The sequence below is a fragment of the Cetorhinus maximus genome, chromosome 10 (assembly GCF_964194155.1).
Source record: "Cetorhinus maximus chromosome 10, sCetMax3.hap1.1, whole genome shotgun sequence".
NCBI classification, from domain to species: Eukaryota; Metazoa; Chordata; class Chondrichthyes; order Lamniformes; family Cetorhinidae; genus Cetorhinus; species Cetorhinus maximus.
Window position 1 is genome coordinate 29,117,315 of NC_135888.1, and position 16,141 is coordinate 29,133,455.

At 40.8% G+C, this 16,141-nt stretch overlaps 1 protein-coding gene across 1 annotated transcript in view; it reads left to right on the top strand.

The window, feature by feature from the left end:
* LOC144685608 (protein Niban 2-like) overlaps positions 1–16,141 on the top strand; it is a 197,905-nt gene that overhangs the window by 96,154 nt on the left and 85,610 nt on the right. The window contains exons 3-4 of the mRNA XM_078550291.1: positions 5,909–6,037; positions 12,138–12,243. Coding sequence (XP_078406417.1) covers positions 5,909–6,037; positions 12,138–12,243 — 235 coding nt within the window. The remainder of the gene's footprint in view (positions 1–5,908; positions 6,038–12,137; positions 12,244–16,141) is intronic.

The following is a 16,141-nucleotide window of genomic DNA, read 5'->3' on the forward strand; positions in this document are numbered from 1 at the left end:
TTCCCATGGTCCCTTCTTTCAAATAGTTTTTTTTTTTCCACATGGACAGGAAAATCATGGAGCTGTTTGGTCATGGGGAGCATCATGGCCATGTCTGATCTGTTACTAAGACATGATTTTCCCCTTATGTGCGGTTTTCAGTAGGGAGGTGCTAGTTAATATCAGGATCAAGAAAATTGTCTATTTTCTTCCCTTATTATCCAACTCTCACATGGAGCCCAATTATTGTATTATTCTCCCTCCAGTCAGGCCAAAGTCAGATGTGGATCTGGGATTGTATCTACTTCGCATCTCTAGTGTTGCTCACTATATTGAGCCTGGAAGTTGTCAAAATTTCTTTAACATATCCAGCCTTTTAGATTAACGTTGTGTTCTGGAAGATTCCGATGTCTTCTAATTTAAATATGTCGTCCTCTGCCTTTTTCATACATTTAATTGACCTAGGGCTGTTGCGGTTTTTAAAAAAAGCTATCAATGGATAGTCAGTGCCTTGGAGTGGGTGGTTGCTAATGACAGTTCTATAAAGAACAGTGCCAATCCTTTGAACCTATATTGGCTTAACTAATAATGCTGCAGGCATGTAACCTCGGACACAAATTTTTTTCAATCGTGCTTTTGTGCTCTGACCTCGTGACTATTCTTTTTATTCTAAATAAATTCCTCCACACTCGGTAAACACTTGAGCTGTTGGAACACATGATTGAATCTTGACTCCTGAAGCTTAATTTTGGATGTAACTGTGGTCTATCAACTTTTTCCACACAGTTTCATTTCTTCTCCTTGTGTTGGCATTGCTTACTTGTCCATGGATTGAGTTCTCAAATACATTGCCAAAGTGACCCAAATTAATCTGTAAGGCTCCACAGTGAATGTGGATAGGCTATTTAATCACCTAGTGAAATTGATGTGGGTCCCCACCTGAGGGCAAATCAGTCTGCTTTATTAGCACCCTATCCATCACTAAACATTCACTCCCTCCACCACCAGCACAGTGGCAGCAATGTGTGCCATCTACAACATACACTGTAGCAACTCTCCAAGACTCCTTTGTCAACACTTTTCAGGCCCATGGCCTCTACCGCCTGGAAGAACAAGGGCAACAGACACATGGGAACACCATCACCTGCAAGTTCCCCTCTGAGTCTCTCTCTCAATCTTGCCTTTGAGCTATGTCACCCTTCCTCTGTTATTGCTGGGCCAACATCCTGGAATTCTTTACCAAAGAGCACTGTGGGTGTACCTTCACCACATGAACTGCACCGCTTCAAGAAGGTGGCTCACCACTACCTTGTTGAGGGCAAATGGAGAGCGGTAATAAATGCCCACCTTGCCAGCCATATCCCATGAACAAATAAACAGAAAATTGTCCTTGAATATGCATTCTCAGTAAAAATCAGTGGATAATTAGAAGTAGGAACCTTGTTCCATTGTTCCCTCTCCATAGGACAGGATCATTAGGGCGGGCGGGCGGACAGACCCCACTCGCCGATGCGTAAAATGACGCAGGATGACATTGGGCGGAACTCCTGATGTCACCCCATGTCATTTCTATTTTCAGGTCGGCGGGGGCGCAGCCAAATCAGCTGCACAACTGTCAATGTCCTATTGAGGTCTTTGACAAAGTCATTAACCTCATTAATGGACCTGCCCGTCCAATCTTGGGGTTGGCGGGGCAGGCAGTGAGTCCTGGCGGCCTTCAGAAAAAGCATGAAACCTCATCCACAGGTGGGATGAGGTTTCGTGAGGGGTTATAAAAATTTAATAAATGTATGATTTAAAGTGATGGACATGTCCCAACTCATGTAATAGTGTCACATAAGGCGACATGTCAGGGAAATTGTTTTTGCACCTTTACCACTATTTAAAATTTGGCGCCGATCTCCCTGAGACAACACTTAGCCTCAGGGAGATGAGTGCGCTCTCTCGTGCACATGCGCGAAAGAGCACACTCCCAGCTGAGGGAATATCCCCCCCCGCCACCCACCAGTACTGGGAGCGCATAGCGGGCCTTAATTGGCCCACCCACGTAAAATGGCAGCGTGCCCCCGATTGGAGGCATGCCTGCCCATTCCTGCACTCCTCCTTTCTCCACGCCCCCTTCCAACAGGGGGAAAATTTTTCCCACAGTTCCAAGAGTGATGTGGCCAGTTAAGGTGGCATCATTGCCTGGTATCAGCAAACTCTGTACAGACTACAGGACTGGCAGAGAAGCCACCGTCTGACCATTTGGTAGCTTAGTGTAGCATTTACTGGTATATCTCTTAAAAATGAAATTCTGAAAAGCAACAATCTTTGATAAAATTAAATATGACCTAGTTCCTTAATGGTATAGACCAGTTAATGATAAAGAAATGAGTATAAATGAACCAAAATTTGGGGCTGGATTGCTGGGGTTCGGGTTGCATGTGGTCCACTATTTGTAGTTGTGTGTAGTCTTTGAGCCCCCTCAAGATGTTGCTCCTCAAGACAGACTGAAATTATTTTCAAGAAACTAAGGTATTCTCAATGGGCAACTGGGGATATTTAGTTTTGGCCTCAATCTGACTGAGCAGTTTAACTGTTTGACTCATTAGTACCACACCACAGGAACTCTTTCTAAAATAGGAGCATGACAATAATTATGGCTCATCCAAGTTTGCAATTTTGTGCAGGCACAAGACCACAGCTGTAGATTTGGGAAATGCAGAACCATCAGAACTTTGGAAAGCAAGAGGATGACTTGTTGGCATGAGCTGTGAAATGGATTAATGCCCAACAAGGAAGATTATTTTTAAACAAGTGCTTGCCTTCCTGTCTGTATGAGCTAATTTCATTGCATGATTTTTGGGTGGGGTTATTCGATAGAATGTTGAATGGTAGCAAGATGGCCCTTTCATTCTTTTTGGGGGTGGTGGATGAGAAGAGGAGGAGAAACTATTGGGATTAGCTTGTTTAAGCATCTTTATATAGCCAGATGTGAAGCGTGATTAAAGGACGCTGTGGTGAAGTTTGTGGCCCAAAACAAACCCAGCTCAAGTAAGTTGTGTGGCACTGAAGAACATAACTCGGAAGAAAATAGTGTGGGAGGGCAGGAGAGAGGGATGAGAGCAAGGGAATAATTGTTGGAAAGTAATGAGCTGTTTTAGTAAAAGATTTCTATTGTATATATGCCAAGCCAGAAAATTCCCAACAGCTGAACATGATCTACAAAATAATCAAGAATTAAATTAAACAAGCAGTTTTCAAATAGCCATGAATATATAGATAGGGTCATCACTTTATGATGGCAGACTAAGTTATATTCTCTTTTTTATTACTCATGACTCCAGGATACACACCAATGTTCTGGGGTTGCATTTAACAATTCGGAACCTTTCTTTCTCCTTTGGAAAGTGAAAACTAAAGGCTTTGCTAATTATCTGGAAATAAGTGGTTATACTGCAAATGCAGTAAGACTGCATTGTAAATTCAGCTGCAGAAATACCCAGAATATCCACTCCTTGTATTGCAAGGAGCAGCAACAACTTTGTATTTATTTGGCACCTTTAACATAATGGACCGACCCAAGGTGCTTCACAGGAGCATTATAAAACAGTATGTCACCAAGCCACATTAAGAGATATTAGTTCAGATAACCAACAGCTTGATCAGAGGTGGATTTTGAAGAGCCTCTTAAAGGAGGAAAGAGAGATAGCAAGGTGTAGGAAGGATATTCCAGAGCTTGGGCCCTAAGCAACCAAAGGCACAGTCACATATCATCAATAAGTCAAGTTCACAGAACTGCATCTTTTTTTTTTACAATGATGGGTCCAGTGAAAGTAGGACATGAGTACTGAAGGTTGAAAGTTCACTTCCCAACTGTGATGGGGTTAGGTGTACCCCATTACTTTTTGATTTTTGATGTTGCATTTTCCAAAATTGAGGTCACTGTGATTTTGCCTTTTGAAGCTTATTCTGGAAGGAATTGCCTTTGAACTTTTTAAAAATAAAAGTACATGTACCAGGTCAATATTAAACGAATTTTTGTATGACCAGAAAGTCGCACACAGTGAGTATAACACAGACCTACAGGAGGGCAACAGACAGCGGTGGTGTATAATTGCAACCCACACTGAAAACAAACTGAAAAGGAATTTTCATTTTACTGCAATTAAATGAGGTAAAGTTGTACTTATGAACAAAGCAGGTTTTGAGCTTTTGGACCTGTTGCTTTCAGCGAGGATCAAGTAATCCTACTAAGTGATGTTAGTCATCTGACTCGTGAAAGTCTAAACCCTGCTATTGCAGTACTGTGCACAGTGGTGGGCATCTTTCACTGCCAAACCCCAGATCTAAACAGATCAATGCTGCCTTAAATATGTTTCCCAATGATATTGTCCGAACATTTGCTTCTACCAACTTCCAAAGGTTGGATACGTTTGAAGCCAAAATCATGCCACATATAGTCATGGTTCTTTGAGCAATATTTTTCCTCCGGGATATGAACCCTACATCCCTTGACCTATCGGCCACCAAATAGGATTGGTAGAGCTTGAGAGCCTCTCCTCCTGCAACCTCCTGGTGATTTTACATAACTTTAACGTCTTGTGCTCTTGTGCAATTCTTGCACATGCATGACCACTGTTCATGTCCAAGTGCAGTGTTTTATTGCAAATTTCTGGCATGGGTGCAGCCCAGAAATCTATGCGCACAATGAAATCTCATGGTATTCTCAGGTGTCCTTTAGAACGAATGACCATGGTGATTTTGGAAGGAAACGACTGGTTGGCATATATATGTACATATTGTATCTATGTGATGTAGATTTTTAATCTTCCTTCAGCACAGATCTTTCCATGCAGTCTATTTGGTAAATACCCTGCTAGCATAGTTATTAACTTTCCATCTGCAGCCCTGTAGAAATGATGGTGAAATTTAAGTTCTGAATTTACTAGAAATAGTCTGACACAAACTGTCAAGTTGTTTTTAAAAACAATATTCAAAGTCTTCAATTCTAAAATGTTCAATATTTTCAATCTTCAATCTATTTTTATCACCAGGGTTCTATTTGAATTGAGTGTACGGGAAATCCTGTCCTGAATGTAGTCAATAAGTTTCAAGAAAGTGAAACCACTATTACAAAAAAGAATGTGATGCATTTTGTGGAATTTGCGATCCATGTCATAACTAATCTTGGTACATTCCATTAGAATCGTTGGGCTGCATCTTCCAGTCGGCAAGCCCCCCGCCCACCATCGCGTAAATTGACGCGGGGTGACATTGAGCGGGCAACCCGAAATCACCCCGCATCATTTACATTTTCAGGTTGGCGAGTGCGGAGCCAAGTCGGCTGCGCGCTCGCTGAACTGTCAACGGCCACTTAAGGCCATTAATAAAGTAATTGAACTAATCAATGGACCTGCCCGTGGAGCCCAGGTGGGTTCCTGAAAAAACATGAAACCTCATCCACGGTTGGGATGAGGTTTCATGAGGGTATTAAAATTTTTCTGAAATGTCTAAATAAAAGAAATTGACATGTCCCAGCTCATGACAGTGGCACATGAGTGGACCTGTCAGTATTTTTTTCCCCTCATCTTTAACCAAACTTTCAAGCCTGAGCAGATCTCCCTGAGGCAGCACTTTGCCTCAGGGAGATCTGAGCGCACTCCAGGCTTGGGGAATCCCAACCCCCCTGCACAGGAAGCACATGGCACTTCCTGGTGGACGTCACACTGGGCAGGCCTTAATTGGCCCACCCATGTAAAATGGCAGCACGCCCCCAACCAGGAGCACCGATCAGGAACCCACCCGCTCCCGCACAATGGGGGGGGAAGATCCTGCCCATTGACTACAAGTTCTGTTCAAAGCCATTTTATTAATGATGAGCAAAAAAGTGGTTGACAGATTAACAAAGAATAATTCATCCTTTTTTATCTTTTATTCCCTATAGGCCCCATTAAAGGATAAAGTTATCTTCTCCGGCAACCTCTACCAGTACATGGAAGTAAACAGAAAGTGGAAGAACAGATATTTTGTTGTACGTGATGACTACAATGTCGCATTTTATGATGGCAAAATGGTATGTTATTTATCATCCTACAAGAGCACTGGAATGCCATATAGTGTACCACAGCTAAATTAACACAATGGGGAAGACTGCATAATGTAACTTTCTGCTGTTTAAAAAAAATCTTTGACTGGACCCAGTGCACATCTTAAATAATATGTCAATGCCGATGACTACACATATTTTCAAAACTGTAATATGGCCATAGACAATAGAGGGATGAAAATCGTTTAGGCTTTTGTACCATGTCCTAGATGTTTATCATACTGTAGTCCATCTCCTGTGGAGTTTACTTAGGAAATTAAGGCACAAAGATAGTAAGTACTGTAGACAGGAGAATAAAATTACATAGAAGTATTGATTAGTTGAGTGGGTAAAACCTTGGCAAATGGATTTCACCTTAGTAGACGGGTTTCAATGTGGGCAAGTGTGAGGCCACCCATTTTGGACCAAAAAGATAGATTCAAGTATATTTTTAAATGGTGAAAAGCTAAGAACAGCAGAGGTCCAAAAATATTTAGGGGTCCATGTACATCAATCACTAAAATGTTATAGTCAAGTACAAAATATAATCAATAAGGCTAATAGAATGGTAGCCTCTATACCTAGAGGACTAGAATATAAAGGGGCAGAGATTTTGCCTTGGGTAGATCACACCTGGAGTAATGTGCAGTTCTAGCTATTGTATTTGTAGAATATATTGGTCTTGGAGGGAGTGCAGCATAGATTCACAAGAATGTTACCAGTGCTCCAAGGGTTAGATTACATAAACGAAGCTTGCGTTCCCTCAAACATAAAAAGTTAAGGGATGATTTGGTTGGGATTTTTTGTATTTTGAAAGAAATTGATAGGGTAAATAGAGTGAAGCTTTTTCTGCTTGTGTGTGCAGGACAACATCCCATTACCTTAAAATCAGAGCCAGGCCATTCATGGGTGAATGGTTGACAGAGCTGGCTTGTAGAAGTGCGGAACACTCTCCCATAGAAATGCAATAGAAGCCAGCTCAATTCATAAATTTAAATCTGAGAATGATAGGTTTTTGTTAGCCAAAGGTATAAAGGGATGTGGAACCAAGGCAGCCAGATGGAATTAGAATGTAGATCAACCATGATTTCGTTGAAGGTTGGAACATTATTACCCATTCTTTTTATAGCTTTGCACTGTGATTTTACTTTAATTATTGTGAATGTTACAGGAGCCCATTCTGCATTATTTAAATATATCACAGTCTGGAAAATTAAACAGATTTTTCTGTGGCAATTTTTTGGGAGTGTCTGTGCTCTTGAAAAGAACCCATAGTAAATGCAATAATTTGAGATGACTAATTGCCTTGGATAAATAGTTGAACCCCACCCTTGGCAAACTAGTTTTTTTTGAGTTTCATGAACTGATAAATACCCATCATATGAGACAGCCTGAACCTGAATTTGAAAGTTTCCATCACAGTGATGGGCAACGTAGGCTACTGATGCGGTCCTCTTTCATCTCTGGGAGAAAAGATTGAAATTGGACATGCGCATGAATAAATATTCGCCAGGCATGCCGATTGAACCATAGCAGTGCTTTGGACACAGAGGGCATGCACAGCTCTCTCAGTCAATGTTGTGTGTAATCAGCGTGCACCTTACTTCACGTCCCCTTGCTTTGCATGCGTATCACTTTAGTAATAATGGTAGAAAAGAAACCTGTGGATGGAAACCAGCGGAATCTGGTAACCTGGGTAATGGTCAACAAAATGTTTCACAACGCTGATCGGCCACCTGCAGGCCATGGGTTGCCTACCCTTGTTTCATAGCAGTGGGATAAAGAGACGGTGTGATGATTGATAACAAGTCAACTTTCACATCACAGGTCAAGTGCAATCAAAATCTTGCTGATGCACAGAAAGATGTGTGGGCAACCAACAGACCTCCAATCAGCACGTGCACTGTTTGAAGCATTGTATGCACCAGCATTGATTTATTTTCTGCAGCTTCTACTGTTGTCAATGAGTCCTTTCCACTTGACAAAAAGGGCTCAAAGAGCTGAATTTTCCATTGCTGTTTCTCTCTTCCTTAACCCTGCGAGATAAAAATTTCAGAATGTTAATCACAAAATACCATCTGGATTTTTTTTAACACAAACTGCATATCACAAGTGGCATTTTGATTACTTCAGCAGCACTCGAGCCATAAATTGCAACACCTTAGACTTATATTCAATGTTAAGTGAAGCTGCCATGGTGGGATTTGAACACTGGATGACGAGACCAGTAATATGACCGCTAGGCCTGTACCCCCAACATCGTTTTGTACAGCAGGTGTTGGAAATTATGATGTAACTTCCACTATTCTTCCAACCCTCAGAGCAGCCAGAGCTGTCTTCTGATGTTTCCGTTGTAATCATTTTGTCAGAACACATTTCTGCACCTAGGGTGTTCTTGTGCCTCAGCAGCCTACAATGTATTTTAAAATGCAACCTGCTTTCAAACACATTTATTTCAAAGCTCCTGAACCTTTTGCCTCAGTCCATCCCAAATTTTTTGCCACAGTGATCCCATTTCAAGGCTTGAAAATTGCTGTCTCCCCCAAGGAGGAACTATGAGGGTGGCAGGGAGACGGGGGTGTGTGGTGACAGGGCAAAGTGTTTAATCTTCAGGGATTTTTAAAAGTCTACCTTTTCACTGGCTTTTTTTTTGGAGCAGTAATCAGGCCTCAAAGATTGGTCAATTAGGCCGCGCCCACCATTAAAAAAGAAGAGGATTTAAAGAGGCATTGCAGCTGTTAATATTCAGTTGGAGCTTCATGGCAACCACTGCTGCCTTAGACCTCAACCCCAGAATCTCATCTTGTGCCCTGGGGTGCAGCCCAGGGTTTGGGAAGCCCTATTTTACCCATTTCCTTCCCCTATCTTGCTGCTTCTTCCTTGGCTGGAAATTTCACTGCCTTCTCTATCTATTTTAACTTTTTTTTCCCAATTAATATATCTCCATTGCCTCACCCTCGATGTGCCATCCAAGTAGTTCCTGGTTTTCTGTTGAGCAGTCTGCAGTTCATTGAGCTTTTTTACTTCCTCTCTGTGACTTTGAGTGTTTATTATCCTCCACTTTCATTCCTGCCCCCTTTCTCTCGCTGTACAAAAGAACTTCACCATTTTTCCCTTTTACTTCTGTGGGAGGAACTAGCAGACAAAACATTATTTTTAAAAAAAATTTCTTGCAGAGGTTGACAAATCTGCTGTGTATTTCCAACATTGCTTGTTTTTATGTCAGACTTCTATGCATGTTTTCTTTCAAATTGGTGCTTAATTCAGATTTTGGAGTCACAAAGGCTAGACAGTGTATCCAAATATTCCCCCCCTCCCCCACGCCTTGACAATTGGGAATCATCAAAGTACATTTTTTTTTCATAATAATTACCTTAAACTTGTCATTCAGTTGATGGATGTTTAAATCATGAAACTGCCCAAAAATTTGAACTTTGCAGCTTTAGCTACCAAGATGAGAAGTGATCAATAACTATGCAACTGGTAGGCAATTCACCTGAAAAAAAAAAGACTTTTTGCTGAGAAATTTACTGTTCACCCATTCATTGCTGGAACTCATACAATAACCTCCCATTCTTGCATAAACATCTGAGCACCGGAGAAGTAGGAAATCAATCATTTAATTAAATAACTTTAAAATTAAGTTCTGTTTGACACTTGTCGCAGTTTCACTATCTGTGGCCTTGGAGATACTTGTAGCAGTGTCAGGTTCTTAACAAGAGAAATGTTTTTTTTGCGTTAAAAAAGCAGTTTTCTTGCAAAAATGAATATGGACATGACCCTAAATGTGCTGCAGGGTTATTAATGATGCGGCAACTAGAGGCATAACAAAACTATAATTCCTTTAAGGGCTGAAATGCAAGGATATGGAACTGAGTAGCAAGGAAAAACTGTTTCTAGAAGTATTACCTGTTTCCTTTTGTCGTCTAGCACTTCTTTCCCTACTCTAGCTCCTCCCCCAAGTAGTGTTTTGACTCTGTCATCTTGTGGGGCATCCCTTCCTTTACTCATCTTTGCCATATGTGTAAATTGACAATCATCTTTACTTGATAAATCATCTCTGTGCTTGTGTGGATTCCATGTATTCTGATTTTGCTGTAACTGAATTTTTTGAATGAGTAGTATAAATTTTAGGGGTGGTGGGTGTTTGTACATAAAAGGTTAACATCCTTTCTCGGGGGCGTGGGAGAAACTGTGCCTTGGGTTAGTTCGAACCCAAGTCTGTGAAGAAAAGCCAATGTTATTATAATCAATTCATTCTCTTCGCTGCTTCTCTGAAATACTTGCATTTTGCTTGGTTATGGTTGAGCAGTTGTTTTGAGACCTTGCCACCCCACAGATTTTGCAGTTCCTGACCAATTCAGTGGCCCAGAGTGACCAGTAAATAGAATTATGTTGCAGATTACCCATGATGCATCTTTTTGGCCACAACATGCCTTTTATCCAGTGTCTCTTTCAGTTGACAGTATATTTTTTTTAAAGAGTAAATTAAATGCCCACGGTTTGAACCAGATTGGAGGGAATGTGGAACCAATAAACATTATAGCTCCCAGATGAGATGAAAGATTAGCAACTTACATAATATAATGGCATGTTGTCACACAATTCTTGCCTTAAATATGCAGGAAGCGGCTTCCTCATGCTTTTAAGCCCGTAGTTTCTGTTCACCTGGTAAGAGTGCTATGTGCTTTTTTGGGGGGTGAGCAGATGATAGATTTCATATCTGTTGACCATGAAGTGGAAAATCTAGCCTAAACAGCTGGTGTCCCAGCCTAATACTTCCTATTTAATGTGAGGAAATCTTCAGTTTTTAGAAATGTTAATAATGAAGCAGGAGAAGGGAGCTTTGTGCATTGTGCATGAAGAATAATCTTGGGTTGCTGCCACCAGGCATGTGATGGGACTTTTCATGTTCATTTGTTCTCTATATGCCACAGATAATCTGAAGCCATCAACGTTCTTGTGGAATGTTATCATTGCATGTCTCTTTAACAAATGTCATCCCATCCTTCATGAAATGCTCCTGTTCCAGCACCTCCCTGTGCCACCATTCAAGTTCCATTCCTCCTGCCATTATCACTGATCTCACCCAATGCTGAGGCTAAGGGGCATTCCACTTGCAGTGTTGCTTTGTTATATTTCACTAGCAACGTGCAGAAATTAAATATTGTTGGGTTCAATATAGGCATACAATGCAGGAAACTTTTCCTGTCACACTAATATATCGTGCCTCTACTCTACCAGTTGAACTGACTTCATATCATGTGAATCCAGTGAAGGATGTACGAAAAGATTAAAAACCACTTGTCTCACTAAAAGAGAAACATGCATTTCCTCCAACTATTCCTTGTTGGGCTCAGCTGATAATTGGTTTGTGCTGTGTGACAGAAATATTTTAATGTCTGCCATAGCTCCCCGTCAGAAGCACCATGACCTAAGACGGGGTGGAGGGGGGAGGTGGTGATTGGCTGGATTTTTTTTTCTCTCTGCATATTGTGGCCCTTTAGAGGTTGCATATTAACATTAAACTTAATCTTCCTGTTAATTTGTACAAAGGCTACTGATAATCAGTAGATCTTGGTGACGGATTTAGGATGCAAACGCTAGTAAGGCAATTGTGCTAATAACTGTTCTTTCTCGACCCACAAAGTTTAAACTAGACCACCTAGTGAATGACAAATATGTGAAAAGAAATCAGTAGCCTGGGTTTTCATGGTTGGGTGGGGGAGGGTGGTGTGGAAGGTTGAGGGGATGCAGGGCTGCATTTGATTTCAGGACTCTGGTTGGATTAGATTTTTAGAAGGCTAATTTTTGGTGCTGGTTGGAGTTCACAGTGGAACATGTATCTCAGCAAGACTTTCACGGTAAGCTTCCCAGGACTCAGTGGAGAAGCTAAAAGAGAAAGTAATAGATTGATTCTTACTTTCATGTTCTCTTGAAGTCAACCTTGCTTTGTAAATCACCTATTGTGGGTTTTTAACTACTTAGGTGTAGTATCAATTTTTTTTAGTGTATTTGAATTTAAAAAGTGGTTAAAATAACTGACTCGGGACTACTAACATTTTGTAAATCTAACTTCTCCTTGCAGGCCTTTGACAGAGGAGCCAGCCCAAAGGGATTAATTAATTGTGCAGGCTACAAGGTATTGAAGTCAATGGATCGATATCTGGAACTGATTAACAACAGTATGCCAGGTAAATACCACCATATTTATGTAAAGTATGGGAAGAGAGAGGAGCATGTAACAATTTAAGGTAAAGGCGGAGATGTTGGGAAAAAATATGAACTTGCGAACTAGGAGCAGGAATAAGCCACTCTGCCCTTCAAGCCTGCTTCACCATTCAATAAGATCATGGCTGATCTGATTGTAACCTCCTGCCTACCACCGGTGGCCTTTCACCTCCTTGTTAATCAAGAATCGATCTAGCTCTGCCTTAAGAATATTCAAAGCCCCTGCTTCCACTGCCTTTTGAGAAAGAGAGTTCCAAAGACTCAAGACCCTCAGACACTTGCTCCTCATTTCTGTCTTAAATGGGCGAGCCCTTATTTTCAAACTGTGACCCCTAGTTCAAGATCTTCTCACAAGAGGAAACATTCTCTCCACATCCATTCTGTCAAGACCCCTCAGGACCTTTAAAGGTTTCGACCAAGTCACCTCTTACTCTTCTAAAGCCCAGTGGATACAAACCTGACCTGTCCAACCTTTCCTCATAAGACAACCTGCCCATTCCAGGTATTAGCCTAGTAAACCTTTTCTGAACTGCTAATGCATTTAAATCTTAAATAAGGAGACCAATCCTGTATACAGTATTCCAGACGTGGTCTCACCATTGCCCTGTACAACTGGAGTATAAATGATAACATTCCATTAGCTTTCCTAATTACTTGCTGTACCTGCATACAATCCTTTTGTGATTCATGCACTAGGGCATCCAGAAGCCTCTGAATCTGAGCTCTGCAAGTTCTGATCATTTAGATATTATGCTTTTTTAAACTCTTCCTGCCAAACTGGACAATTTCACACTTGCCCACATTATACTCCATTTGCCAGGTCTCCTAGCATAGACAATCAGCTGCATATCCTGAGGTAAACATTGGTCAAATCTTAATCTTTGGGAGATAGGGAAAGAAATTCAAAATGAGAGCTTGACTTAACGGTCCAAGACACCACCTGAATTTCCTCGATTCATGTTTGTCAGGATTCTTATTAAACCGATTCCATCATGTAATACATATGCCTCACCTGTTTTGTTAATATTCTGATCACTTGCGAGTTTCAAAATAAGCATCTGTGTTGATTCCTGCAATGCTGTCAATGAGTTAGACATGTCTGCTTGAAAAGGGGATCTTTTTGCATACATGAGGAAAAACATTAATTACAACAGGGGTCATATCTCATTCCTGCTGCTAGAACTGGAGGAGATAGTTGGCCAGAAGTGAACAGTGGGAGCAAATGAATACTTTAGCATTTTCCTTGATTATTCATTTAGCCCAGGGAGTGTTTATGCAGAACTTTCCCTCATTGTAAAGCCTGAAGGGGGTGATGTGTATGGGGTCTCTTGATGGTGCAATTTTGCTGAGTAAATTGACCTCTTTGAGCTTTTTCTTTGGTATGCAATTGGAACAGCTTAGGGCATCTAATCTAGTTCAATTTATGAATAGGTAAGATTCAGTGTTGGAGTCATTAAAGTGAAGTGTGAAGGCTTTGAGGAGAGTTGTTTTGTGATATAGTTTCAACCACTTATTTTAGATTATGGTCTAAAAGTCGTTCATGTGATCTACTGGACTGGTTTTGATTGCCTAGGGGGGTCGGAGGAGAAAGTTTTCAAGTATTTATTTCCCTTGGTGGCTCTGGGCCTCTCCTGTTTATTTTTGCCATTATCAGAGGATGGGGTGAGGGAGGGGTGCTGAGAAGTGTCCAGTCATGCTGGTCTGACCATCATAGCATGACTCTTAATCGCACTTCAATAATATTGTGGATATGTTGATCAATTATATGTTAAGAAATATTGAATGCGTCTGAGGGGTTGGGGAGACGCGGAGGAATATGAAAAACTTGATGAACCAGCTGATCTCTTCCTGCCCATCCTATTTTCTTAAAAAAAAACAGCAATCAGTGACGCTTTTTTATTTATGGGATGTGGGCTTCGCTGGCTGGGCCAGCATTTATTGCCCACCTCGAGTTGCCCTTGACATGTTTATTTGTCAACAGTTTCAAGTATTTCATTTAAAGGCTTGTTGACTATTCTTGTTTAAGATGTATGGAAACATAAAGCAGAGAATATTATCAAACATTTGCCTTATTTCACATTGTTACTGTTACTAGCTCTGTAGAGACTACAATTTAAAAAGATACTTGAATTCCCTGTGACCAACTTGAAATTTTGCGCAATTCCTTTAAGTTTTAAGACTTTTACTGTAACAAACAAACGAGGAGCAACTTTGAATAAACACTAAGTAGGCAGCTTATACTCTAAAGTACATAAAATATGTAACCCATATTTAACTTTTTAACACTGAAAACCCCATACCATAGATAATTCAATGCCCACTATCTGCAGAATTGCAGGTTTTACAGGAACCAATCCAACATCACCCTTAGCTTCCAATGGGTTTGCTTTTCCTTGTTTTGCCCAGTTGCAACTGTCAAAGGTGCATCTGTTTCCAAAGAATTTGCAAACTGACTAACAGTAATAATGCCTATCTGGTGACTTTTATTTTTTGCACCTACACCTGGCTGTGCAAGAATAAATCTTCAAGATTCCTTAGTTTGCAACAGAGACCATGTATCCTTCCACATTCGGCTTGGCAGTCTACAGAAAGGGCACCTTCCTTCCTGCTGGCCACACACCAACTACTGACCTTCACCTGAGACCTTTTTCTATCTCGCTGTTTTCTTTTCAGCCTAAACCTTGGAAACTGAGTCTACGCACAGTCAGCACAGCTTCCATTGTTTACAGGTGTGAATTTGTTGCACCTTTTTCCCAATAAGTCGGCCCATCCCTGCCTCTTTCCCTATAGCAACCAAGCTGTCAGGCAGAATTTGGAGCAGATGACATGAACGACCCACCACTCCCCTCTCTCTTTCCCCTGCCCCCCCCCCCTTAATTCCAGGTAAACTGGAGGAATGAAGAGATCATCCCAAAACAATCTTTTAAACTTCACATTGGTAACATTGCAAGATGTATTACTGAGCCGAATAAATTCAAACATGCACAGCTTATGAATAAATTATGTTTACTTGTATTAACCTGATAATAGGCCATGTATCTTTATCTGCATCCAGTTTACATTTCTTTTAGAGGGTGAATATTGTCTTATTGAGAACCTTGAGATTCTTCTTTATGGGAACAAAATTGTTGGCCAGCAGGTGGCAGGTAGTTATTGCAGATATGCAGCTGTCCAGGGCAGGGCAAGAGGATGGAATTTGATAGGTAAGAGTTCGTGGGCCAATTGAGGGAGAGCAGCAGTGTGCCAGAGTGAAAGTGAACCCTCAATCTTCAGCATTGTGTTTGCAATTTCAGATCTTTTCCTTTTGTCTCCATCTCCTCTTGCACCCCCTCCTCCTCTTGTGTCACACTCCCTCACACGTACACATTTTCAAAACTTCTTGACAGATAATTAATCTAGACATATCCACACATATTGTTGAAGTACCATTGAGATTTCTGACCATTTTTTAAAACAAAATCAGACTTGTTTAAGGTAAGCAATCTTTATCCTCTGATTACCACTGCTTTTCAACATCAGAATGCTTGCACTAATTTTAGTGGGCCACACAGTTTAGCAAAATTAGATTTGACTTGAGTTATAAATGATAACCAGTTCTCGGGGCAGACAGAGCAAACAAAAGTAATATTGTACACACCAAACTGAAATTTCTAATTACAGTACTAAACTCCTATGTAAAGTTATTTAAGAGTTATTTCTGACGCAGTTGGCCTCATGCCAATATAAAATGTTGCCAAACCATTGACTGTTCATGTATGCTTTTTGATGACACCTTACTTTGTGATCTTTGTCATCTTACTGTGTTTTGTTGCTGGGTGAATTATACCAGAGTGGCTACATTTTTAAAATTGTTTCTATTAG